The sequence below is a fragment of the Camarhynchus parvulus genome, chromosome 23 (assembly GCF_901933205.1).
Source record: "Camarhynchus parvulus chromosome 23, STF_HiC, whole genome shotgun sequence".
In the NCBI taxonomy this organism is placed as follows: domain Eukaryota; kingdom Metazoa; phylum Chordata; class Aves; order Passeriformes; family Thraupidae; genus Camarhynchus; species Camarhynchus parvulus.
In genome coordinates, this window is record NC_044593.1 from 2,279,363 (window position 1) to 2,306,489 (window position 27,127).

The 27,127-nt window shown below is 45.7% G+C and overlaps 1 protein-coding gene across 1 annotated transcript in view; it reads right to left on the reverse strand.

The window, feature by feature from the left end:
• CSMD2 (CUB and Sushi multiple domains 2) overlaps window positions 1-27,127 on the reverse strand; it is a 250,322-nt gene that overhangs the window by 91,381 nt on the left and 131,814 nt on the right. Inside the window, exons 11-15 of the mRNA XM_030964453.1 lie at window positions 24,826-24,929; window positions 19,901-20,013; window positions 13,253-13,435; window positions 1,449-1,775; window positions 453-647 (exon numbers count right to left, since the gene is read on the reverse strand). Coding sequence (XP_030820313.1) covers window positions 453-647; window positions 1,449-1,775; window positions 13,253-13,435; window positions 19,901-20,013; window positions 24,826-24,929 — 922 coding nt within the window. The remainder of the gene's footprint in view (window positions 1-452; window positions 648-1,448; window positions 1,776-13,252; window positions 13,436-19,900; window positions 20,014-24,825; window positions 24,930-27,127) is intronic.

Sequence of the window (27,127 nt, forward strand, 5' to 3'; positions counted from 1 at the left end):
GGAATCTTTGGGATCAGGTGTTCTGGGAAGTCTGAACCTCTCAAATACCTCAGAAATGGGGAAGAAAAACCCTTAAATTTCGTAAGAATTAAAAATTAAAAGGGAGGGTCGTACATTAGAGGGGAATCTTTGGGATCAAGTGTTCTGGGAAGTCTGAACCTCTCAAGTACCTCAGAAATGGGGAGAGAGAAAAGGGACATGCAGCTGGGAAATTGGGATAAAAAGGAGGCTGCATCCTCCAAAAACTGGAGAGACCCCAGGGGAATGCCCCATGGCCTCTGCCTTGATTGGAATAAAGTTCCAGGACTCCTCTGTCTCCCTTTTGGCCATAAACCTCTGGTGTTTGTGGATGGATTTTCCTGACAACACCCACGGGAAGAGCCGAGATGGGATCTTCAGCACCCCAAACCACCCCAGGAGCCCAAGGGCAGCAGGCAGGGGCTGGGGCTGACCTTCGCAGCGCAGCACGGCGTTGTCCCACACCACGCTGCCCTCCTGCAGGACGCAGGTGACGCTCTCGGCGCCGTGCGTGCGGATGAAGCCCTCGTCGCACAGGAAGGACACGGAGCTGCCCAGCTGCAGGCTGTCCCCGAAGCGCTTCCCGTTCACCGGCACGCCGGGGTCCGGGCACTCGTTGTGCCGGAACGCTGCCAGCAGCAGGAGCAGGAGAGGAGCAGGAGGAGAGGAGGGAAAGAGAAGAGGAAAAGGTAAGAATCAGCATCATTATGTCCCCCCACCAGCTGCTGATTCAGGATGATTTATTAAAAAATATGGATATTCATCTAGTACCGATATCCAACTGTGATGGAACTCTCTAAGAGTTTAGAGTTAGAAAGTGTGTGTTCATTGTGGGATAGCTCCCAAATACACACCCAATTTACAGGTGATTGCAGAGCCCTTTTATCTGTACAAGTATAGAATGCCCAAAATACAAATGCATATCCATAACTTTGGTACAATAATCATAAAGTAATATATAATTATAAAATAATAATATATAAGATTATATATTATATATAATAATAAAAATAATTAATATATAATACATAATCATAAAGTAATTATATCATATATAATAATAAAATAATTTCATCATAAGTAATAAAAGTATAATTAATATATAATATATAATATATAAATGAAGTTACTATAACATATATATAGATAACTTTAATATATAAAATATATAAATATAAATATATAAAAATATAAAATATATATGTCTGTATATATATCTATTTATATAAATATATAAATATAAATATAAATATATAAAAATATATAAATATATATATATAAAATATATAAATATAAATATATATAAATATAAAAATATATTAAATATATATATCTATAGATATATATAGATATATGAAAATATATAAAATATATATATATATATTATATGCACCATCCCTCCCCGGCACGCAAACCCAACACACGCTCACTGGTGAAGGTGATGTTGAACCCTCTCTTCTCCATGGAGTGGTCAGTCTGGAACTCCAGCCTGGCCACGTGGCCACTGCTGGTCAGCGAGGAGGGGATGTGGCTCCCTGAGAAGGTGCCCAGCACGGGGGACTCGGCTGTGCCACCGTCCTTGACGGCCAGGAAATCAAACTGGGGCTCCACGTCGAAGTCGTTGAAGGCCAGGTGGATCCTGCTCTCGGGGTTGGCGATGATCAGCCACACGCAGTGCAGGCTGCTCCCGTACTCCTCGGGGTAGTTGGGGGACAGCACAGTCCCCGACGGGCTGGTGAAGTTGAAAAAGCAGGAGACTGCAAAGGGAAAAGTGGCATCAGTCCCCACAGCTGTCCCTGCCCTCAGCCCCCTGGCTGGGATATTCCCAGTTCCTGCTCTGAGGCTGCCTCAGGAGGGAAAATGTGATTTCCAGGCTGCCAGAGCCCACTGACAGAAATTCTGTCATCATAGAAATATCAGCATTTCATGTGCATCAAAATCCAGGAGGGGAAAACACCACCCTGGATCTTCCATTAGTTCCCTACCATTCGTTCTTTAATTCCCTCCCTCACAGGAGCAGCAGGGAAGCCTTTGGTCACCACTGGATCAGAATATTCTGGTTATCAGTAAATCAGAACCTTTTGGTCACCACTGAATCAGAATATTCTGGTAATCAGTAAATCAGAATCATTCGGTCACCACTGAATCAGAACCTTTTGGTCACCACTAAATCCAAATCTTTTGGTCATCACTGAATCAGAGCCTTTTGGTCACCACTGAATCTAAATATTTTGGTCACCACTGAATCTCAATCTTTTGGTCACCACGAAATCCAAATCTTTGGTCACCACTAAATCAGAATATTGTATTATTGGGAGAAGGAAAGCACCCATTCCTCAGGACTTTGGGTGGATTTGCCGTTTTCCAGCCCCTTTCAGGTTTATTTAACAGCAGGAAGAAAATGCCTCTTAGGTGGGATCTGGCATTTTCCGGGTGAATTCTCTCCTCAGGAAAACTCCCAAAAATACAGTGGGTGACTTGAGCTGGTGCAAAATAAAACCAGCATGGAACCAGCCAGCTTTTGCCTCAACATTTTCTTTTGCTGTGGCCAGCAAAATCCCACTGCACCTGGAGCAAGGAACCAGCTCAGGCACCCTGGGCACCGCTCCAGCCGCCCCTGCTGCTGTCCCTGGCTCAGCTCTGTCACCCGCAGGTGACACATCCATCCCCAGGGTGCTGCAGACTCCTCGGGGCTTGCTCTCAATAAAATCTGCCCTTTCCATCTGCCCAGCTCGTCTTTCCCCCTCTGCATTCATCAAAACTCCTTCCGTGCACGCCAGGGAGCATTTGTGGGACAAATGGAGTGTTTGGAGAAGGAGCTGGGAGTTAATTTGCTTTGTCTGCGTCCTTGGGAAATCGTTCACACCTGGCTGAGCACTGGAACAGCCCAAGAACGTTCCCAAACGCTGAGGTTTGGGACAAACCAGAGGAATCTGCAGCCCTGGTGGAGGGGAAGCCCTTCCCACCACAAATAAATCCCTGACTTCTGCTGGTTCCCAAAAAGAGGCACCCAAGCCACGGAAAGAATTGAAACCAGGCTTAAAACGAAGCTGAGGGCAAGAGCGTGCATGAAAAACCCTCCAGCTCTCCAGGGGTTCAATCCATCCCAAGCTGCAGCTGCCAAGGCCCATTAATTCGGGAAGGCAAGGCTGCCTTTGAAGTGCTACCTGCCCAAACTTGGGGATGTTTTATGTATGGATGCTTTGCTCATCCCTTTTTCCCCACCGCCACCCTTGGTAAAACCCATTATTGGGAACATCCATCTCCCTAATTCCTGGCACAGAGGATGAGCTTGGCTTGGGGTTGGCATTCAGACAATTATTTGGATCACTGCTCTGCCTCCCTCTGTTATTTTCCCTCTGTCTCCCCTCACCACTTAATGGGCTGGGATCAAATAATTCGGACGTTCCCGTGATGTTATCAAGGCCACGGAGCTGCACAATCCATCCCCTGCTCTCAAAGCCACAAAGAGAGCACATTAAAGAGAAAACAAACTGCAAAACATCCTCAGGATTTTTTTTTTTAGGCTCTCTTTCTCCCAGACGCTGAAATATCAGGGGATGCTGTCAAATAATTCTGTCAGCATAAGCACGGTGTAATCTGCCTCAGGAAAATTGAAAATAAATTCATTTGCACCCAGGGAAATGTCTCAGCAGCAGGGATGAGGTGTCTCCTCCTAAATTTTTAAATCCAAAGGGGTGAATTAGCATTCAGCCAGGACCTCCAGCAGCCCAGCAAGAGAGAGGTGCAGTCGCCAGTTCAGAAAATAAAACAACAAAGGACTTGCTGACAAAGGGGAGAGGAGCAGAGCGAGGGAAGAATATAAAATTAACCTTTGCCAGATAAAACAAAGTGACAGATTAAAGAGGAGCTGATAAAAAAAAACAACCCTCCAAGAGTCTCCACTGCAGGGAAGTAAACGAGGATTTTGATTTTCCATCAGATCAGCGAGGAGAAAAGCGAGTTGGAGCTGGAGGATCGCTGGGCCGAGCTGTGGCCAGGAAAAAGCTCCCGTCGATGGAGAGGGGAGCTGGAATCACATCCCAGAGGGGAACATCCAGCCCAGGGAGCCACAAGGTTCATGAACAACACCATGGTGGCTGTGAGATGATGATTTTCATCTTGTGAAGCAGAGGAGGCTTTTCCTCACTGTGGAACAAGTTTTACCTCACCATGGAAGGAGGTTTTTCTTCTCTGTGGAAGATTTTTCTTTACTTGGAAGAAGGTTTTCCCTGTTTGTGGAATGATTTTCTTCACTGTGGAAGGTTTTCCCTCACCATGGAAGGAGGTTTTCCCTCTTTGTGGAAGATTTTTCTTTACTGTGGAAGGAAATTTTTCCTCTCTCTGGAAGGAGATTTTTTTCCTTACCATGGAAGGAGGTTTTTCTTCTCTGTGGAAGATTTTTCTTCACTTGGAAGAAGGCTTTCCATTGCTGTGGAAGGAGGTTTTTCCTTGCTGTGGAAGGAGATTTTTCTTCTCTGTGGAAGGAGATTTTTCTTCTCTGTGGAATGAAATTTTTCCTTTCTCTGGAAGGAGATTTTTCCTTACCATGGAAGGAGGTTTTTCCTTCTCTGTGGAAGATTTTTCTTCACTGTGGAAGGAGGTTTTTCATCGCTATGAAGAAGGTTTTTCCTTGCCGTGGAAGGAGATTCTTCCTCTCTGTGGAAGGAGATTTTTCTTCTCTGTGGAATGAAATTTTTCCTTTCTCTGAAGGAGATTAATGGAAGGAGTTTCCCTTCTCTGTGGAAGATTTTTCTTCACCGTGCAAGGAGGTTTTTCATTGCTATGGAAGAAGGTTTTCTCTTGCTGTGGAAGGAGATTCCTCCTCTCTCTGGAAGGAGATTTTTCCTTACCATGGAAGGAGGTTTTTCTTCTCTGTGGAAGATTTTTCTTCACCGTGGAAGGAGGTTTTTCCTTGCTATGGAAGAAAGTTTTCTCTTGCTGTGGAAGGAGATTTTCCTTCTCTGTGGAAGGCTTTTCTTCACTGTGGAAGGAGTTTTCCCTCACTGTGGAAGGAGTTTTTCCCTCACTGTGGAAGAAATTTTTCCCTCATTTGGAAGGAGATTTCAGCTCTGATCCTCCAGCCTCCCTGGAGCTGGACACTGGGACAAGCCAGGAGCTGTTTAACAACGTGCCACAGGCAGGGCCAGGCTGTCAGGAGGAAGAGGATGGACACAGCCCAGCTGCACCTGCCTGGTGCTGCCGGAGCATCCCAAAGAGCCCTGAGCAGCAGGAGCCATTCCCAACATGACAGAGGCCAGCCCTGCTGCCTGCAGCTGCCCATCAGCAGCACGGGCTGGGAGCAGCCCTGGCTGCAATTAGTATTTATTACGCTTATTAAATGCCAGCAGAGGCCATTTCATTATGTGCACAGCACAGGGGCCTGTTTACAAAGCTGACTGTGTCAATAATTTTTTTTTTTATTTGTCAATAATTGCTACATTTGTCAATAATCCTTATTGCTGAGCAATTGCTGCAAAGGCAATGAGAAAAATCCCTTTATTAAACACAGAATAAATCACAGCAGACACAGAGCAGCGAGACCACGGCACGAATGAACCAGCACGGGGATTTGTTCACGTTATCACAAGCAGCACCAGGATTCTGCCTTGGTTTGGAGCAGTGAAACAAGGAAGGAGCAGCTCCTTGGTTCTTTTCTTGGGAGAGGGATGTGGATGTGAACATGGATCAGGCAGGAGAAATTCCTGCACTTCTTTCTTTTTCCTTTCCTTTCCTTTCCTTTCCTTTCCTTTCCTTTCCTTTCCTTTCCTTTCCTTTCCTTTCCTTTCCTTTCCTTTCCTTTCCTTTCCTTTCCTTTCCTTTCCTTTCCTTTCCTTTCCTTTCCTTTCCTTTCCTTTCCTTTCCTTTCCTTTCCTTTCCTTTCCTTTCCTTTCCTTTCCCTTCCCTTCCCTTCCTTCCCTTCCCTTCCCTTCCCTTCCCTTCCTTCCCTTCCTTCCCTTCCCTTCCCTTCCCTTCCCTTCCTTCCCTTCCCTTCCTTCCCTTCCTTCCCCTTCCTTCCCTTCCTTCCTCTTATCTTCTTCTCTTCTCTTCTCTTCTCTTCTCTTCTCTTCTCTTCTCTTCTCTTCTCTTCTCTTCTCTTCTCTTCTCTTCTCTTCTCTTCTCTTCTCTTCTCTTCTCTTCTCTTCTCTTCTCTTCTCTTCTCTTCTCTTCTCTCCTCTCCTCTCCTCTCCTCTCCTCTCCTCTCCTCTCCTCTCCTCTCCTCCCTTCCCTTCCCTTCCCTTCCCTTCCCTTCCCTTCCCTTCCCTTCCCTTCCTTCCCTTCCCTTCCTTCCCTTCCCTTCCCTTCCTTCCCTTCCCTTCCTTCCCTTCCCTTCCCTTCCTTCCCTTCCCTTCCTTCCCTTCCCTTCCTTCCTTCCTTCCTTCCCTTCCTTCCTTCCTTCCTTCCTTCCCTTCCCTTCCCTTCCCTTCCCTTCCCTTCCCTTCTCTCTCCTCTCTCTCTCCTCTCCTCTCTCCTCTCTCCTCTTCTCTCTTTTATTCTCCCTTCCCAGATCCCACCTCTCTCCTCCTGTTCCTGCCTCCATCCCTGCTCATCCTGCAGGAGAACCCAGGGCTGATCCCAAGGAGAGATTACACCATGGGAGCCGGAAAGGCGCCGGGGTCAGGAGCTGAAAACCAAGCAAGGAATCCCTGGAACAACTGCAGTTTCCATGGAAACAATCCAAAATTCTTGACTTTCCTCTCAGTTTTTTAGATCCTGCTCCCACAGACCTCTTGGGAGACAGGAGTGGATTTTCTGCCTTGCATTTCCTTTTTTCCAAAAACGCCTCCTCTAGGCAGAACTTGGTGATGGGCTGGGAAAGCAGGACAGTGCTGGAAGCTCAGGGCACTGCTCCAGCTGGGCAGCAAAGTGCTTCACATTCTGTATTTTCCTCTTTCTGTATCTGTTATTCCAAGAGGGGAAAAAAAAATAAAATCTGCATCTCATGGTGCCTTTTCATCCTGAAAACCCTGTGGCACCACAGGGCAAGTGGGAGGTGAGGGAAGGAGTTTGGAGCAAAATTAACTGGGAGGGTTTTGTTATTTCAGAGCAACAAAACTCAGCTCAGTCCGGGGGTGGGACTGCAGGTATGAGGAGAAGAATGAAAACCAGGCAGGTTTTGGGAACCAAATCCTGAGGAAAATATCACTGAATTGAAAATAGATGTGCAGGCAAGAGCGGGTTTCACTGCCACCCACTCCAGCAGGAGCAGGGGTTGGCTCGGGGAAGGAGCTGAAGTTTTTTAAAACTTCCTGGGAGCTGCAGATCCCCATGGGGACAGGGCTGGGCTACTCCTGCCAGGGATCCTGCAGCCATCTGCACCTGGGACGTGCTCCAAGGCTTCTGCACCTTCCTCTCCTGAGTTCCAATGATTTCCAGCAGAGCTCTTCCTCTCCCAGCAGCTCCCTTGGGAATTTTTGCAGCGGCCGCAAGAAGGTGGGAGTTTGTGGCCATTTTTTGGCCCAAAAAAAATCCTCTCCTGTGCTCCTCCCTCCTCTGCCAATGCTGCATGGGACTGTCCCTTTGGGCAGCCAGCACTTCCCTGTGGCAGATTTTCTTGGCAGGAATAACTGGGATGTTAATGAACACATTTATCCCAAATCCATTAAAATACACCCAATGCAATGAATACATTTATCCACATTTGTTCCCAATCTATTAAAATATGCCCAGGAATGAACATGTGTTAAAAAACAAACGCAGGAACAAAGACATTTATCCCAAATCCACTCACACATTCCCAGGAATGAACACATTTGCTCCCAATCCATTCAAAACCAACCAGGAATGAACACGTTTCTCCCCCAACCCAAACACTCCCAGAAATGAACAGATTTATCCCCAAATGGAACCAAACACTGCCAGGAATGAATATTATTTGCTCCCAATCCATTCAAACACTCCCAGAAATTAACATGTTTATCCTCAATCCATTCAAACACTCCCAGGAATGACCACATGAATCCAAAACCCAACCAAACATTTCCTGAAATGAACATGTTCCATTCAAACATGCCCAAAATGACCACACGAATCCCAAACCAAGCCAAACATTCCCAGGAATGAACAGATTTATCCCAAATCCATTCAAATATTCCCAGGAATGACCACGTGGATCCCAAACCCAAACATTTCCAGAAATGAATGTGTTTGTTCCCAATCCATCCAAACTTTCCCAGATTTATCCCCAAACCCAAACTTTCCCAGGAATGACCACATGAATCCCAAACCCAATCAAACATTTCCAGAAATGAACATGTTCCATTCAAACATTCCCAGAAATGACCACATTAATTGATTCTAAACCAAATCAAACATTCCCAGGAATGAACAGATTTCTCTCAAATCCATTCAAACATTCTCAGCAATGACACTAATCCCATACTCAATCAAACATTCCCAAGAACAAACAGATTTATCCCAAATCCTTTCAAACATTCCTAGAAATGACCACATGAATCCCAAACCCAAACATTTCCAGAAATGAACGTGTTTGCTGCCAATCCATCCAAACTTTCCCAGATTTATCCCTAAACTTTCCCAGGAATGACCACATGAATCCCAAATCCATTCAAACATTCCTAGAAATGAACAGATTTATCCCAAATCCTTTCAAAACACTCCTAGAAATGACCACATGAATTCCAAACCCCAACATTTCCAGAAATGAATGTGTTTGCTGCCAATCCATCCAAACATTCCCAGATTTATCCTCAAACATTCCCAGGAACGACCACATGAATCCCAAACCCAAACATCTCCAGAAATGAACGTGTTTGCTCCCAATCCATCCAAACATTCCCATATTTATCCCTAAACCTTCCCAGGAATGACCACATGAATCCCAAATCCATTCAAACATTCCTAGAAATGACCACATGAATCCCAAACCCAAACATCTCCAGAAATGAACGTGTTTGCTCCCAATCCATCCAAACTCTCCCAGATTTATCCCTAAACTTTCCCAGGAACGACCACAATGATCCCAAAACTCTGCTGAGCGACGCCAACCAACCCAACCCCGCTGGGGTCAGTGCAGACCCTTCCCCTCCCAAGGATTTTTGGGGCACAAATCCCCTCCTTTTACTCCCCTCCTTTTACTCCCCTCCTTTTGACTCCCCCACCATTTAATTCCCTGTCAAACACGAGGCGGGTCCAGAAGAACCTGGATTTTCCGAGCGTGACCCCAACAAACTGAAGCTGCAGCAGAGATTCTGGAAGGACTCTTCCCACAACTGGCAGAGGGCACCTGCACCAAGGCAGGAACTCTGCCCCAGGAGGTGACAATGACATTTATTGTCGCTCCAGGCGCCACAATCATCCCCCACAGAACAGGACGGCGCTGCCTGGCACGGGTCAAGCACCCAGAGGAAAACGCAGGGCGAAAATTTGGGAAAGGCAGGAGGAGCCGGGAAGGGAAGAACCAAAGATCCTTGGAAGATTCTCTCACTGCAGAACCCCCCAGAAGCACCAGGGCCCTGCTCTTTGTGTCAAATAAACCTCGTGAAGTGAATTTTGGGGACAAATAAAATCAGAAAATGATTTTTTTTTCTTCTCTGCTCCACACGAGGATGTTCGAACAGCAATTCCCACCCTGGATCTGGAGGTTCTGGCAGCTCTGGAATGTCCCTCTCCCTCACCACATCTCCATCCTCAGTGGCAGCAGCTCCAGAGCTGGAATTATGGAGCTGATTCTCCATTTATAAACTGAATAACCTCCTCAGCCACAGGATATTCTATCCCCAAATCAGAGCACAAGGGTTTTCCTTCAGGGATATTTATCCAATCCCCCCCTCCCAAGCCTGTTTTGCTGAGAAAAAGGAACAAATTCTGTCCAAAATCCAGTTCTGGGTGTGGGAGTGCCCTGGCCTGTGACAGACACCACATTGCCCAACCCTGGAAATGCCATTTTTAAAGCCAACAACAGAATTATGGAGCTGGTTCAAGCAGTGCAGGATGGTGCAGGACGGAGAGAAGAATTTCAGCCATCACCCAGAGCCAGGCAAGAAAGACACCCAAACTGTAAAAAAATAAACAGCCAGACACCCAAATTGTACAGAAAGACACCCAAACTTCATAGATATAAACACCAGACACCCAAATTGTGCAGAAAGACACCCAAATTGTACAGAAATAAACACTCAGACACCCAAATTGTGCAGAAAGACACTCAAACACCCAAATTGTACAGAAAGACACCCAAACTTCACAGATATAAACACCCAGACACCCAAATTGTGCAGAAAGACACTCAAACACCCAAATTGTACAAAAAGACACCCAAATTGTACAGAAATAAACACCCAGACACCCAAATTGTACAGAAATAAACACCTAGACACCCAAACTGAACAGGAACAGACACCCAGACATCTGAATTGTACAGAAATAAACATTCAAACACTCAAATTGTACAGAAATAAACACTCAGACATTCAAATTTAACAGGAACAGACACCCAGACACCTGAATTTAACAGGGAAAAAACATTCAGACACTCACACTGAAGAGGAACAGATACCCAGCCATCCAAATCTCACAGAAACAGACACCCAGATATCCAAACTGTACAAAAATAAACACTCAGACACCCACACTGAACAGGAACAGACACCCAGATGGAACAGGAACAAACACCCAGATACACACAAGTGCACAGAAACAGCCATGCAGACACTCAAAATGCATAGAAACAGATCCCAGGCACTCAAATTGTACAGAAATAAACACCCAGACACTCAAATTGTACAGAAATAAACACCCAGACACTCAAATTGTACAGAAATAAACACCCAGACACCCACAAAGTACAGGAACAGATACCCTGACACCCAAATTGGACAGAAACAAACATTCAGACACCTAAATTGTACAGAAATCAACATTCAGACACCTAAATTGTACAGAAACAGAGACGCAGACACTGATATTTACAGAATCAAACACCCAGACACCCATATTTAAGAGGAACACACCCCCAAGACACTCCAAAACCAACCAGACTCCCAAACTCCCACAGGAACAAACCCCCCAAACGCCCAAATTTCAAAGAAACAAACCCCAAATTTCAAAGAAACAAACCCCCAGACCCCAAATTTCACAGAAGCAAAGGGGTTCCCTCATTTCCCCCCCTCACATCTGATGGTCTCCCAACATTTCCCACACATTTTGTCCATTTTGTGACCCACTCCTGCTCCCCAATAAATCAGGAGTGAAGGTCAGGAGGGGCCTGTGAGGGATTTTCCCCACTCCCTGCACATTGCTCTGTTGATCCATAAATATCCCGAGAGCCACAGAGAACAGATCACAGCGGAATTATTGCAACTGAAAGATGATTTGATCAACATCAATAATCCTGTTTTACCAAAAATCGATTTCCTGATCTGTTACCACCCAGCTCTGTTGCCCTGAGCACAAACCACAGGTTTATTTCTCACTCCAAACTCTCAGCACCAGCCTCAACTACACCAACTTGTCTAAAGTCACCTGAAATTCCGAGAAATTAAAAGGAAAAAGCAGCACAGAACCAGCCTAACGCTTCCCATCTCCCAGATAACCAGGAAAAACTCCCAATATTTATTTCCTCAGCAGCATCTCCAGCTGATTTGCTTACAAAGAAAAAAACAACCAAACAGGAAGGGAGGGATGGCAGCTGGAAAAGGGAGGACTCAGAGGAATTGCTTCCTTTCCCCAGGCATTTCTCTGAGCTTAAATCGGTGTTTGAAAAGAAAGGCACTGGCTTCAAACTGGTTCTTCCCCTTCCCCACGACCTCCAGTTTTCTCCCAGCTCCTCCAGACCCTCATCCACCTCTGTAAAATCTGGTTTTCCCCCCCCAGCTCCATCTTTTTCGTGCATCAGCTCCCGCCACACCACATTTCCACTGGAATCCCACCCAGTTTGGCACCTGCACTTCTAAAACCAACATTTTTGCTTCTTCCCTCTCAATTTTCCCCTCCCTAAAATGCATTTTCCTTGTTTTTTTTCAGGCTCAGACTCACTCCCCTGCTCCAACAAGGCCCAGATTTTAACAGAGCCAACAAAAGTAGGAAAGGAGATTTTAAAAAAGTACAAAAGGAGATAAAAAAGAAGAGTGAGGTTATCACCAACTGGGGGAAACTCCTGCAGGAAGGTCCTGTCAGGGCAATAAAGCAAAATGCCCAACATATCTACAGAGGACACTGAGAGCATTAAAACCCCACAGGGACTGGGCAGAACTCCCATTTCCACCCCAAAATGCGATCCTGAGTCACCACAGAGAGCAGAACATCCCAAACCTGCTGAGAATGGGGCAAAAAATGCAAAACCAGGATACAGCAGGAGGGAGCCTGGAAAGGGTCAGATCATGAGGGAAAAATGAGGGGCTAAAAACAGAATCCAGGTTTAAATTGTGAATTTGGCGATGTCCTGTCTGTGCTGGCCACCAAGGGCTGATTTCCCCTCAGGACAAGGCAGGGAGAGCCCAGCTGTTAAATCGAATTTGTGGGTCTGTCCACCAAAACTGATTTCCTTTAAAAAATGAGCCCAAAACTTTCTCTACAAAGAGAATCCAGGTTTAAATCGTGAATTTGCTGGGTCCTGTCCACCAAGAGCTGACTTTCCCCTCAGGACAAGGCAGGGAGAGCCCAGATGAGCCCAAAACTTTCTCTGCAAACAGAATCCAAGTTTAAATCTGGAATTTGCTGAATCCTGTCTGTGCTGGGCACCAAGGGCTGATTTTTCCCCTCAGGACAAGGCAGGGAGAGCCCAGCAGAGCCCAAAACTTTCTCTACAAAGAGAATCCAGGTTTAAATCTGGAATTTGCTGGGTCCTGTCCACCAAGTGCTGATCTTCCCTCAGGACAAGACAGGGGAAACCCAGCACAGCCCAAAACTTTCTCTACAAAGAGAATCCAGGTTTAAATTGTGAATTTGCTGAGTCCTGTCTGTGCTGGCCACCAAGGACTGATTTTTCCCTTAGGACAAGGCAGGGGGAACCCAGCACAGCCCAAAACTTTCTCTACAAAGAGAATCCCTGTTTAAATCTGGAATTTGCTGGGTCCTGTCCACCAAGAGCTGATTTTCCCCTCAGGACAAGGCAGGGGGAACCCAGCACAGCCCAGATCTCCCCTGCCCTGCCCGGAGAAGAGCCCAAACCTGTCCCCAGGCTGGCCGAAGGCGCCACCGGGCAGGCGCCACCACCTCGGCGTCCCCTCGGAGGGGACCCAGGGCGCTGCCCCAGAGCTGCTGGCCCACTTACAAACACACACGGGTTTCTGAGCAGACCACTGGCTGCTCTTTTGGCAGGTGATGCTTTTGTGGCCCTTGAGCTCGAAGGCGGGCTGGCACTGGAAGTGCAGGGTGTCCCCGTGGCGGAACCGGGAGCCCTCGCGGCGGCCGAAGGCCGGGACGCCGGGGTCCCCACAGCTGCCCTGGTCAATCTCTGGAAGGGAAAAAACAAACACGGGGTTGGGTGAGGGAAGGGGCTGGAGGAGAGGAAACACACGGCTGGGTATGGAGAAGGGCTTGGAAGAAAAAATTTAGGCGTGGGGAAGAGGGTGGAATAGGGAGAACACAGGGCTTGAGTGTGGGAAGGGGTTGGAAGAGATAATTTGGGTGTAGGGAAAGAGCTGGAAGAGGAAGAACAGAGAACTTGGGTATGGGGAAAGGGTTGGAAGAGAGAAAACAGAATTTGGGTGTGAGGAAGGGGTTGGAAGAGAGAAAGAACAGAGAACTTGGGTGTGGGGAAGGGCAGAGAAAACACGGTTAGGGTGTGGGAAGAGGCTGGAAGAGAGAATTTGGGTGTAGGGAAAGGGTTACAAGAAAGAAGAGAGAAAACGGAATTTAGGTGTGGGGAAGGGGTTGGAAGAGAGAAAACAGAATCTGGGTGTGGGAAGGGGCTGGAAGAGAAAATTTGGGTGTGGGGAACGGGCTGAGGCCCAGCCAGGTTGTGGCAAACCTGATTCTCTCCTAAATCCCATTCCCATTCCTGCCTTGTCTCCACACAGAGTTAATCCCTCTCTCTCTCTGTGCATTTGGACTCCAAATAAACCCCAGGCACAATTTCCCGTTATCTCCTGTTACCCTCAATCCCATTTCCAAAAGGCTCCCAGTCCTGGATCACTATTAGCTCCAAAAACTTCATTCCTTCATTCCTCTTTAGTGTTTCCACATTATTTTTCTGCTCCACTCCCCTCTCCTCTCCCAATCCTCTGGTTTTTAGCTCCAAAAGCTTCTTCATTTTTCCTGAGTGTTCCCACATAATTTACCTGCTCCACACTCTCTCCTCTCCCAATCCTCTCATTTTTATCCCCAAAAACTTCATTCCTCCTGAGTTTTCCCACATTATTTATCTGCTTCTCACTCCCCTCCCAATCCTCTGGTTTTTATCCCCAAAAACTTCATTCTTTCATTCCTCCTGAGTGTTCCCACATTATTTATCTGCTCCACACTCCTCTCGTTTTTATCCCCATCATCTCCGATCAGCCTCGCTGTCTTTTTCCTCCCCGTTTCCAATTTCTTGCACCAAATTGGAAATCTCTTTTCTGACACTTCCTTTACAGAGGCAAACCACGGGAGCTGAGATTTGCATGGCTCCCTCTAATATCCCAATTTGGCTGGAATAACAACGAGCACCCTCATTATTATTCTGGCTCCAGGCAACTCCACATCCAGGTGTATTTTGAGCAGAAGTCACGGAGCTCCTGCAGCATCTCGAGCTGAAAACTCACTGCTAGCTAATGAAGCATCCCCAAAATAATTTAACATAAATTAATATTAAAAGTTTTCATGAAATAGAGTGAGTTTTTTTGCCTCTCAGTCAAAGCACTTTGCCAGGATTTATGGATCTTCCTGCACACTTTTTAAATCCAACTGTTTAGGAGCTGCACTTGCATATTAGGGATGGGAAATGAAAATTTTGGGTGTTAAAGATGCACTGAACTGTTCATTCCTCCCCTCAAAAAACGCACAAGGCCAACAGTGCTTAGCATGAAATGAAAATTCAGCTGGAAAACTCAAGGAATAGCAACGAGCAGGGATGGGAAGGAGTGGATGTGGAACATTTATCAGCGTGTCTGACAGGGACCTGGGGGCTGGGGATGCTCCCTGCTGCCACTCAGCCACAAGAAATTCCCATTCTGGTAGCCCCAAAACTCCTCCACAAACGGACACAAAAAATTCCTGCCCGACCCCATCGTGGCAGCCCCAAATTCTACACACGGACATAAAAAGTTCCCACTGTGGCAGCCCCAAAATGCCTGCACAAATGGATATTAAAAATTCCCATCTTGGCAGCCCCAAAATTCCACACATGGACACAAAAAATTCCCATTGTGGCAGCCCCTGAATTCCACACATAGACACAAAAAATTCCCATTCTGGCAGCCCTAAAACTCCTCCACAAATGGACATTAAAAAAACCCCATTGTGGCAGCCCCAAAGTTCTACAAATGGACATAAAAAATTCCCATCCTGGCAGCCCAAAACTCCACAAATGGACACAAGAAATTCCCATTCTGGCAGCCCTGAAACTCCTCCACAAATGGACATAAAAAAAAAATCCCATTGTGGCAGCCCCAAAATTCCACACATGGACACCAGAAATTCCAATTGTGGCAGCCCCAGAATTCCACATATAGACACAAAAAATTCCCATACTGGCAGCCCCAAAATTCCACAAATGGACAAAAAATTTCCTGCCTGACCCCATCGTGGCAGCCCCAAAAATTCCACACACGGACATAAAAAGTTCCCGCTGTGGCAGCCCCAAAACTCTACAAATGGACACAAGGAATTCCCATTTTGGCAGCCCCAAAATTCCACATATGGACATAAAAAATTCCCATTGTGGCAGCCCCAAAACTCCACAAATGGACACAAAAAATTCCTGCCTGACCCCATCATGGCAGCCCCAAAATTCCACACATAGACACAAAAAATTCCCATCCTGGCAGCCCTGAAACTCCTCCACAAATGGACATAAAAAATCCCATTCTGGCAGCCCCAAAATTCCACACATGGACACAAGAAATTCCAATTGTGGCAGCCCCAAAATTCCACATATGGACATAAAAAATTCCCATCGTGGCAGCCCCAAAACTCCACAAATGGACACAAAAAATTCCTTCCTGAGCCGTGGCAGCCCCATCCAGCCCATGGGAGCTTCCCCAGGAGGATCAGAGATGCCAAAACCCCAGAGCCAGCCCCAAATGTTTCCCTGAGCTTGGGCTGGTGGCCCTGCAGGGATGGGACCCACAGAATTCGGCACCAAGCAGCTCCAGCTTAGGGAAAAGCAGAATTTCCAGAGCTGGAATTCCAAAGGGAGCTGGGAATGTGTGGCATCAGTAAAATCAGGATGCGCTGAGGGCATCAGGAGCTCAGAAAAAACGCAGCCAAGGGAGGTAAAATCAGCATTTTGAGCCTTGGATGAGAGAGAATTAAGACATCACTGCAGGGTCTGCTCCCTCCTCACCCTTTCCTGTCGCTCTGCGTGACCCCAGTGGAAATCAGGGGGTTAAAAATGGGAGGAAAATGAGGAATTAGAGCTCCCAATTCCCACCCTCTCCTTGTCAGCAGCAGGCAAACACAGCTCCGAAGGTTTCATCACCTTACAGAGGTCAGGAAATGGGAGTTTATTTGGAAATTCCATTTTTTCACCTGAGAAAAATCCCCTGGTTCCTGCATTTCTTTGTGTGAGGGAGTAAAATATTGAGCAGGGCAGAAGTTCCATTAAAAAAAAAAAAAAGAAAAAAAAGGAATGATTCAAAAATATCAAAAATATCAAAACATGTTACTTCAATAAGATCGAAACATTCCTCCTGATGAATGTTTCAAAGTAAAATCACTTCCACATTAGAATAATAAAAGTCAAAACTAAACAAGAACATCCAAACCAAGTGTTTTGACATTATTGAAAGGAAACAAGTTGACATGAATCTTTCACAGCTTTCTCCATCAAATATTATTCATACAGGGGGAAATCTTTTGACAAAAGTGCGTTTTCTGAGGGGAAAAATGCGGCAGCAGGAATTTTGCAGAGCTCTTTGTGCTGTTTGGCTGAGGGTGGTGGGTGGGAAATTGGGTGAGAAATGAGAGAAAAAAACCTCCCTCGCACCTCCCCAAATCCAGGCTGCTCCTCCCTGGGAATTCCTGCTCTTGCAGGAGGAAAAGGGGGGAAATGAGGATTTTTCTGAGGGAAAATGAGGATTTTTCTGAGGGAAATGAGGATTTTTCTGAGGGAAAATGAGGATTTTTTCTGGGGGAAAATGAGGATTTTTCTGAGGGAAAATGAGGATTTTTCTGAGGGAAATGAGGATTTTTCTGAGGGAAAATGAGGATTTTTCTGAGGGAAATGAGGATTTTTCTGAGGGAAAATGAGGATTTTTCTGAGGGAAATGAGGATTTTTCTGAGGGAAAATGAGGATTTTTTCTGGGGGAAAATGAGGATTTTTCTGGGGGAAAATGAGGATTTTTCTGAGGGAAGATGAGGATTTTTTCTGAGGGAAAAGAGGATTTTTCTGAGGGAAAATGAGGATTTCTGGAGCTGCCAGCAAGTCAAACTCAGGTTTCTGGAAGGGATAGCCACAGTGTGAAGGATTTGTGAGACTGAGGAACCCCAGTCAGAAAACGCCCAGGAAAATATTTTACCTCACACAAAGGATTTTGTACTTAAATGACCTTGGCTTAATTAATTACAGCTAATGGTGTCAGATAGGAATTTGGAGGAGGATGTTTCTGTTGCCTTTTAGTTTTTGCCTCCAAGAATGAATGAAAATGATCCCATTTTTATCCCATTCCAACCCAAAGGATTTTACCTCACACACAGGATTTTGTACTTAAATGACATTGGCTTAATTAATTACAGCTAATGGTGTCAGGTAAGAATTTGGAGGAATCAAGACCAGGGTGTTTCTGCTGCCTTTTAGTTTTTGCCTCCAAGAATGAATGAAAATGATCCCATTTTTATCCCATTCCAACCCAAAGGATTCTCTGGTTCTGACCCCATGGAAGGGGTGGAACAGGATGGGCTTTAAGCTCCTTCCAACCCAAACCAGTCTGGGATTCCTGAAGGAGAAAAAAAAGGGATCTAAAGAGGAAACACAACAAGGAGGGGCTGAATTAAAAGGAGAATTGGCATAAGAGCTGCAGGAAGCAGCAGCTCATCCCAGCAAAGTTTGAAAAAAAAAATTTAAATAATCCTTATTTCTTCTGCTGAAGAACTGGAGTTTATTCCAAGCTAGAGCATAAAAGCAAATCAATTGTATCAATTCCTGTGGTAAGATGAAAAAGTTTGATGAAAAGCACAAAGGGCAAGGGAGGAAATCTCCAGCTCCAGCCCTGCAGAGCTCCTAAGCCTCTTTAGCACCGTGGGGCTGAATTGCAGCTCTCCACAGCCAAAGCCTTGCTCAGCACTCCCCTGACAATAAACAGCTTTTCATCATCCCCTGCCTGCAGCAGGGGGCTCAGACCTGACTCAGCTCCTTCCCAATTCCAGCAGAAATCCAAATTAAATTAGCATGGGAGCGCCCATAAATCTGGGTTTAATTTGAAATTCCCTTTCTATTAAAACAACGCAACACTGAATCACAGTTTGGCCTTGTTCTGGTTTTTGGTGGGGTTTTTTGTGATGTTTCTGTCCTCACCACAGGAATTTATAAAATTCATTTACTTTTATGCTATTGCTTGGCATAAACTCAGGTTCATCAGCAGAAGAAATAAGGGTTGGTTTTGGGTTTTTTCAGTCCAAATAGGGGAATATCCCTCAAAAAGAAGAAATCATGGGAGTCTGGATCTTCTTTAGTCAATCCTAAATTTCTCAGGAACTTCTGAAAAATGTGGCCTGAAGGAATCCTTTATCCCAGCTGTTACAATGGGCTGGGAATTCTGCAGGAATATCCTGATGGATGTGGAAAGCACCAGCTCCAGTGCAAGGAGTTTTCCCAACAAATCACCCAGGATTAAAGGAAAAGAGGGAGAAGAGAAGCCCCAGGATCCCAAAATTTTCAGCATCCCTCAGCTCTGTGCAGTGGGGAGGAAGGAAAGGATTCTCCAGGAGAGTGGAGCTTAATCCAAACTCCTTCTGCCAAGCACTGGAAATGCAGAATTATTGTTCATTAAATGAAAAAAAAAATCTGTTCAGGAGGATAAAAGTTGGGATTGGAGATTTGGGAGTGAGCTTGGGGAACACTGAGGAGCCAGAGCTGAACTGAGACCCAACTGATTTACACAGGCTGCAAACTTTCATTATTTAAAAGGAAAGAATTTTAAATAAAATTGTATATAATGAATTTTAAATAAAATTTTAAATAAAAATAAATGTGCATTTGGGGCTGGAAAATCCAGAGCTGAATGCTCCCACTGGGCACTTCCAGCACCTCTCAGGGAGATTTTCCCTCACAATTTCCCTATTTGTGCCAACACCTGTGACAACAGCAAAAACACAAGCTTAGGCCAGACTTGAGCACTCCCATCTTGCTGCATTCTGGGAGTTTCTTTGAAAAAAAAATTCCCGATATTAACTTTTATTAACTTTGATTTCACCTGCAAGATCCCAGTTTAAAGCAGCTGACCCCAGAGATCTGCTGGAACCACAAATCCCATCCCATCCCCTCCCGCAGGCACAACCTGTTGCTGTCAGCTGAAATTCCCATTTTTTTCCCCAATAAAACACCTGAAATGGCAACGGGACAGCCCCCAGCCAGCCAGCTTGGATGGGAAAGGGAAAAAAAACCCCAAAAACCAAACCTGCAGAGCTTTGATTTACTTAGAAGAGCTTGCTTTTCTCCCAAATCCCTGCACTGAGTTTCGATTTATTTAGAGGAGCTCCCTTTTCTCCCAAATCCCTGCACTCAGCTGGTCCCTGATATTTTGGGGACAAGGGGAATTGGGAGGGAGGAGCCTGGGCTACCTTCGTAGGTGGCTTTGAAGCCCAGCAGGTTGCTGACGCTGTCGGTCTGGAAGAGGAGCCACATCTGGTGCTGGGTGCTGACAATGAGGTCAGGGACTGTGGTGCCTGTCAGGCTGCAAAAATAAACCAGAAAAACAAATGAGAATAACAGAATGTAATATAAAAATAATTAAAATAATAGTTATTAAAAATATCCTGTGTTTGAATGGGATTTATGCATCGTGTATGAGGTGTATGAATATGCAACAGGCTGTTGCTTTTAAGGGTTAATCCTCTGTTAACGTGGGTCCTTTTTCGGGCTTATTTTGCTCACAAAGAGGTACCTGGACTTTCCATAACTCTTTGTTTCTATTGTCTCACATTGTCCTAAATCCTAATTGTCCAAAATTTTTAATACTAATTCTATTACTATTTTTATAACCATTTTATTGCTACTTTGAAATTTTTAAAAACAAGTGTTTGGCGTTTTTCACACGATTGGAAGATGACTGTAAATAAAGTACACGTAGTTCTCAGTATAAAACAATAACACTGCCTCAAGGGTGGTCAGTGTGCCTCAACCCGACCCCATCGTTACATGAAGAATGACAAGCCAAGAGAGTTTAAGCAGAATGATAGTGAATTTATCACTGGGTGACAAAGTAGAATTTTGGGGTTTTAGAATGGGGGTTCAAGAGGCAAGATGGAGGAATCTGGGCATGTCCTGTCCTCCTTCTTCTTCTTCTTCTTGCCCTCCATCTTCTGTTGGGATGGTGACACTTTTGGATTGGTTTAGAGTAGAGACAGACTGTCTAACATAGGTGATAGGTATTGGGAAATTATTGTAAATATTGTACACGTAGTTCTTTGTATAAAAAGCTGACACCACCCCAAGGACAGGGACTGTGCCATAACCCGACCTGCCAGACAGATAAGGAACTTTAAGAAGGAGAACCAAGGAATCCTGACTTCTTCTTGGGTCTCGGGGCTGGGAAAAAGAGACTTTCCAACACCTCAGGGTCATCTCCACACCAGCAGACAAAGCACCAAATGTGCTGAACATCCCCTGAGCCTTTGAGAACCCCAATGTGCTGAACACCCCTGAGCCCCTGAGAAGTGCCACTAATGCCAGCAGGATCAGGGCTCTGCCTTCCCCTCAGCACCCTCCCAGCAGGGCTGAGACTGAGGGAAATGTCGCTGATCTCCCCCTGTTAACGAGGCTCATTCAGCCTCTGGGATTAATCACCTCAGCACAGCTTTGGAGCTTTATCCCCCACCCACAGGAGCATCTTTGGTGCAGGCAGATGGAGCTCAGCTCCTGCCTCCCCTCCCAGGAGCAGCATTTGTGTGGGCAGGACGATTATTGCAGGAGCAGGGCTCTTGTGTTGCCTGTGTTTAATGTTGTGATTATCCTGTTTCTGCTCAGGTATTATCTGCGAGAAATTCAGAAATTAAGAGCAAGTGGAGAGGGGTGAGAGGTTTTTTTTTTTTTTAAATCTTTTCTGCAGGGTTTAAATAAATCCCAGTTGATGTGTTCAGCTCTGGGTTGGGCCTGGCCCCAGCTACAACAGCAGCACTTGAAAGGCTTCTGGATAAAAGTAAACTCAACAGAAGGGGACAGGGAATTGCTGGAGCAAGGCCAGAGGAGGGATGTGAGGCTGATAAAGGGACAGGATCCAGGCTGGGAGAGCTGGGAATGTTCAGCCTGGGGAGGGAAAGGTCGAGTGGAGCCCTCACAGCAGCTTCAGGAACTGCAGTGCCAGGACAAGGGGGAATGAATTCAAAGTGGAAAATCGGAGAATTGGGTGGGATTTTGGGGAGAAATTGCTCCTGACAGACGAGGAATATGAAGCTGATAAAGGGACAGGCTCCAGACTAGGAGAGTTGGGAATGTTCAGCCTGGAGAAGGAAAGGTTGACTGGAGCCCTCAGAGCTCCTGCCAGGAGAGCTGGAGAGGGACTCAGCACCTGGAACTGCAGTGCCAGCACAAGGGGGAATTAATTCAAAAGGGGAGAATTGGGTGGGATTTTGGGGAGAAATTGCTCCTACCAGAGGAGGGATGTGATCCAGGGAGAGCTGGGAATGTTCAGCCTGGAGAAGGAAAGGTTGAGTGAAGCCCTCCCAGCACCTGCCAGGAGAGCTGGATAAGGACTTGGCACCAGGAACTACAGTGCCAGGACAAGGGAGAATGAATTCAAACTGGAAAAGGGGAGAATTGGGTGGGATTTGGGGGAGAAATTGCTCCTGACAGAGGAGGAATGCGAGGCTGATAGAGAAACAGGAGCCAGGCTGGGAGAGCTGGACATGCTCAGCCTGGAGAAGGAAAGGTTGAGTGGAGCCCTCAGAGCTCCTGCCAGGAGCTGCAGGAGACTCGGCACCAGGAACTGCAGTGTCAGGACAAGGGAGGAATGAATTCAAACTGGAAAAGGGGAGAATTGGGTGGGATTTGGGCAGAAATTCCTGGCTGTGAGGTGGGCAGGCCCTGGCACAGGTGGCTGTCCCTGGATCCCTGGCAGTGCCCAAGGCCAGGCTGGACGGGGCTTGGAGCAGCCTGGGACAGTGGGAGGTGTCCCTGCCATGGCAGGGGTGGCACTGGGTGGGCTTTGAGGTCCTTCTACCCCAAACCATCCCAGGATTCTGTGTCACCCCCCCAGTGCAGGTGACATTAACTCCGCTCCCTGCCGAGTGCCAGCTCCTCTCCAGGACAGGGATCTCAGGGAAATGGGGCCACCCTGGGCATCACAGACCCGTCCTGCCCACGCCAGGGACCTCGCAGGCCCCACAGGCACAGGGACACCTGCAGCAGCCATGCCCAGGCTCTGAACCTCGAGTGGTTTTTGGTTTTCCTGCAATCACAATCCCAGCCAAGCTCTGCCCCCACCTCTGCTCTGATTTCTCTGACCTGCAGCAGGATTTTATTGATCTCAGGGCGCTGTTAAATGAAGAAGTGATCTTGTTTTAGTGCCTGTTTTGCATCCCGGAGATGTTCAGGAGTGTTATTGTCGATTCTCAGTTTATTTATTGAAGCAGCAGCCAGGCAGGAATGAGGAACACTCCAAGAGGAAAAAAAAAAAAAAAACAGGAAAAGGTGCTTCAAAGCTTTCTGCATCCTTCACCACCCCACTTTTAACAAGCGGGGGATTGATTTGGGTGCTTGTTACTTCAGGAAATCAAATTCCTTCTGCAAGTCAGGAAGCTCAGCCTAACAATCTGCTCTGCTCCCATTTTCCAGGGGTGGGAATGAGCCTGGAAAAACAAAAAAAATCCTTCCCAGCTCAGTTTGGGGTGGAATTTGCTGCTCTGCATCTCCCCTCAAGTGCATTCCTTGATTGGGAAGGCAGCAGGGCTGAGCTCCTCAACAGCCAAGGAGAAGTGAAGAGCAGGAAGAAAATGGGAATTACTGCCTTTGACAGGAGGTGCTGCATTTTGATTCTTCCAAAGAATCCTCCCTTTGTATCCAGATATTATTCCTGAATAATCCAGCTAAGAGTGGGCAGAAGACTCTGGAAAAAGTGATCCGTGGATTTTCAAGCACATTAATTAGCACTGCGGTCTTCACAGCTCCCTCTCATTTCATTACTTTTCAATTCATCCTCCCAGATTATTAAAATATAAAAAAATATATATATATCCCTGGAAGGATTAGCAGCAGGAATTTACTGAAAACTTCCTGGAAAAAGATTCCAGGCACTGCACCTTGCTCAGTCTCAGATATTCCAAATTTGCATCAGCCCCACCTGGCCAGGTGCATTCTGGTGCTCACACATAAAGCTCAGAGGGGACAATTTTCTGTCCCAAAAGTGACAGAAAACCCTAAAACCATTGGATCCTGGCATGGCAAGCCCTCAGCCCCACCTGGCCAGGTGCATTCCTGCAGGAGGGAGTTGGAACTCACACATAAAGCTCAGAGGGGACAATTTTCTGTCCCCAAAGTGACAGAAAACGACTAAAAAAAAAGCCCTAAAACCTCTGGATCCCTGCATCCCAAACCCTCAGCGCCACCTGGCCGGGTGCAATCCTGCAGGAGGGAGTTGGAACTCACACATAAAACTCAGAGGGGACAATTTTTTGTCCCCAAAGTGACAACCAGCCTCAAAACCCACTGGATCCCTGCATCCCAAGCCCTGCAGCCTCACCTGGCCAGGTTCATTCTATTACTCACACATAAAGCACAGGGGGACAATTTAATTTTCTGTCCCCAAAGTGACAACCAGCCTCAAAATCCAACGGATCCCTGCATGCCAAACCCTCAGTGCCACCTGGCCAGGTACAATCCTGCAGGGGGGAGTTGGAATTCACACATAAAGCTCAGAGGGGACAATTTTCTGTCCCCAAAGTGACAGAAAACCACTAAAAAAAAAGCCCTAAAACCTCTGGATCCCTGCATCCCAAACCCTCAGCGCCACCTGGCCAGGTGTATTCCTGCAGGAGGGAATTGGTGATCACACATAAAGCTCAGAGGGGAAAATTTTCTGTCCCAAAAGTGACAATCAGCCCCAAACCCACTGGATCCTGGCACGACAAGCCCTGCAGCCTCACCTGGCATTCCTGCAGGAGGAAACTGGGGACAATTTTCTGTCCCCAAAATGACAACCAACCTCAAAACCCATTCGATCCCTGCATCCCAAGCCCTCAGCCCCACCTGACCAGGTGCATTCTGGTACTCACATATAAAGCACAGATGGGACAATTTTCTGTCCCCAAAGTGACAGAAAACCACTAAAAAAAACCCCTAAACCTCTGCATCCCAAACCCTCAGCGCCACCTGGCCGGGTGCAATCCTGCAGGAGGGAGTTGGAACTCACACATAAAACTCAGAGGGGACAATTTTTTGTCCCCAAAGTGACAACCAGCCTCAAAACCCACTGGATCCCTGCATCCCAAGCCCTCAGCCCCACCTGGCCAGGTGCAATCCTGCAGGAGGGAGTTGGGGAATTGGTACTCACACATAAAGCACGGATTTCTGGTCTCCGACCTGGCCCCCGTCCCCCACGGTCAGCGTGTCGTAGCCTCTCTCCAGCTCGAATTCCTCGAAAGTGAGCTTGATCACCTGCCAAGGACACAATTAACACAGTTCATTCGTCAATTAACATCAAGCCCTGCCCATGGATCCCGCAGCAGCTTCCGAGAGCATCACAATCTCCGAAACATCCCCAAAAGTTGGGTGGTTTTTCTTGTTGGTTTCTTTTTATAGTTTTTTTTTTGGTTGGTTTTTTTTTGGAGGTTTTTTTGGGTTTGGTTTGTTTTGTTTTTTGAGGTTTGTTTGGGGGTTTTTTTGTGGGTTTTTTGGTTTTTTTGTGGTTTTTTTTTGTTTTGGTTTTGTTTTGGTTTTTTGGGGTTTTTTCTTCGGTTTGGTTTGGTTTCTTGGGGTTTTTTCTTCGGTTTGGTTTGGTTTTTTGGGGTTTTTTCCCTCAGGATTTTTACAGTGATTTGGATCACCTCTGCTTGCCCAGCTGACTTCACTGACATCAATATTTGTGCGCTGGCAGCTCCACCCTTGTGGGCCTTTTCCCACCCTTTCCCTCCCCAAAACTGGAATTCCGCAGGCGGCTTTGGACGTTCATGGAGTAAATGCAGAGTATTTCATTTGTGGCTCAGGAAATACAGAATATTTTACTCTGTGCCTCAGGAAATGCAGAATATTTCATTCGTGGCTCAGGAAATGCAGAGTATTTTATTTTGTGGCTCAGGAAATTCTCCTGGTTCGTGGTCCGAGCAGGAGAGAATTTATGGATTTCTGTGAATTGTCAGAGAATTCTCTCCTGCTGTCTGCACACACAATCCTCAGCATTTTCACATCCCTAATCCCTTTCTTTCCTCTCCTGTGCCACCCAAATTTGGGATTTTCGCAGCCTCTCTGCATCACTCAGGAGCAGAACTGCCAGGGAAGTTTGTGCTCCAAGGCTCTCAGCTGCTTTGGGAATTTCTGCTTTTCAAATCCAATTTAAGGGGCAGAGTCCTTAACCCAGCCTGGGACAGGCTGAACAAACAGAAAAAGAAGAGATTAATTAAATTAAATTAAGAGTTTCACATCCCCCATCAGCAGAAATCAATGGAGTTTTCTTTCTTGGATTCTCTACCTGACCAGCAAAAAGACCAAAAAAAGCCCCAAAATCACTCAAATGCACGAGACCTTTGCAAATATAAGAATTTCCCTGACTTTTAACAGATTAAATCCCCAAATGTGGGTTGGTGCTCCTGTCAGCTGCTTCACACGACACAAAAATCATCAAAATTCAAGAAGGAGAAGAAACCAACGCCCAGGAAATCCAAACTCTTGTTCTTTATTCCTTTTATAAGCAACAAAACCTGATCAGGTGTGGATTCCCAGGGAGATAAAAACCCCAAAGTTCAACCAAAAAATAATAATAAAAAAAGATGTTTATACAGCTCAGGCTGAGCTGGCCTGTGTTTTCTTTCCTACAGATGAGCACAGTATTTTTCAATGCGCAGAAAATGAAATGTAGAGATTTTAACTCATTTTTAAATGAGGTTTTTTTTATTTCCCCAAAAGCCCCAGGATGGTGAACCAGGAGCCTGGGTGACGCTTCAGACAACTGGAATTTGTGTTGAGTACCCAAACATTAACCTGTGCAGGCTCCAGAAGCATGAAGAGTTGCAATAAAGTAATGAATTTTGTATTTATTTACCCATTTTCCTGCTGTTTTTTTAAAATATTGTATTTATTTATCCATTTTTCTGTTTCGTAGGGTGATTTTTTTTTTTGTTTGTTTGTTTGATTTGTTGGGTTTTATTTTGTTTTGGTTTTGTTTATTTGTTTGGGGTTGTTTGGGATTTTTTTTTGTTTTCCCTCTGAAAGCTGGGAATTTAATTTATTTAATTATTTAATGATTTGTTCAGTCACATTTTGAGGAGAAAAAGCCACAATAATTCACTCCAGGAGAACAGCAGCTCGTGCAGTTCTAACCTGAAGCTTTACAAGCTTCTATTTATTTACCCATTTTCCTGATTTTTTTTAATAATGTATTTATTTACCCATTTTCCTGTTTTTTTTTAATAATGTATTTAATTACCCATTTTCCTGGTTTTTTTTAATATATATTGTATTTATTTACCCATTTTCCTGTTCGTTTTCTTTTTAATATTGTATTTATTTACCCATTTTCCTGTTGGTTTTCTTTTAATACTGTATTTATTTGCCTGTTTTTTTTTTTTTACCCTGAAAGCTGGAAATGTAATTTATTTAATTTAATTATTTAATTGATTTATTTGGTCACATTTTGAGGA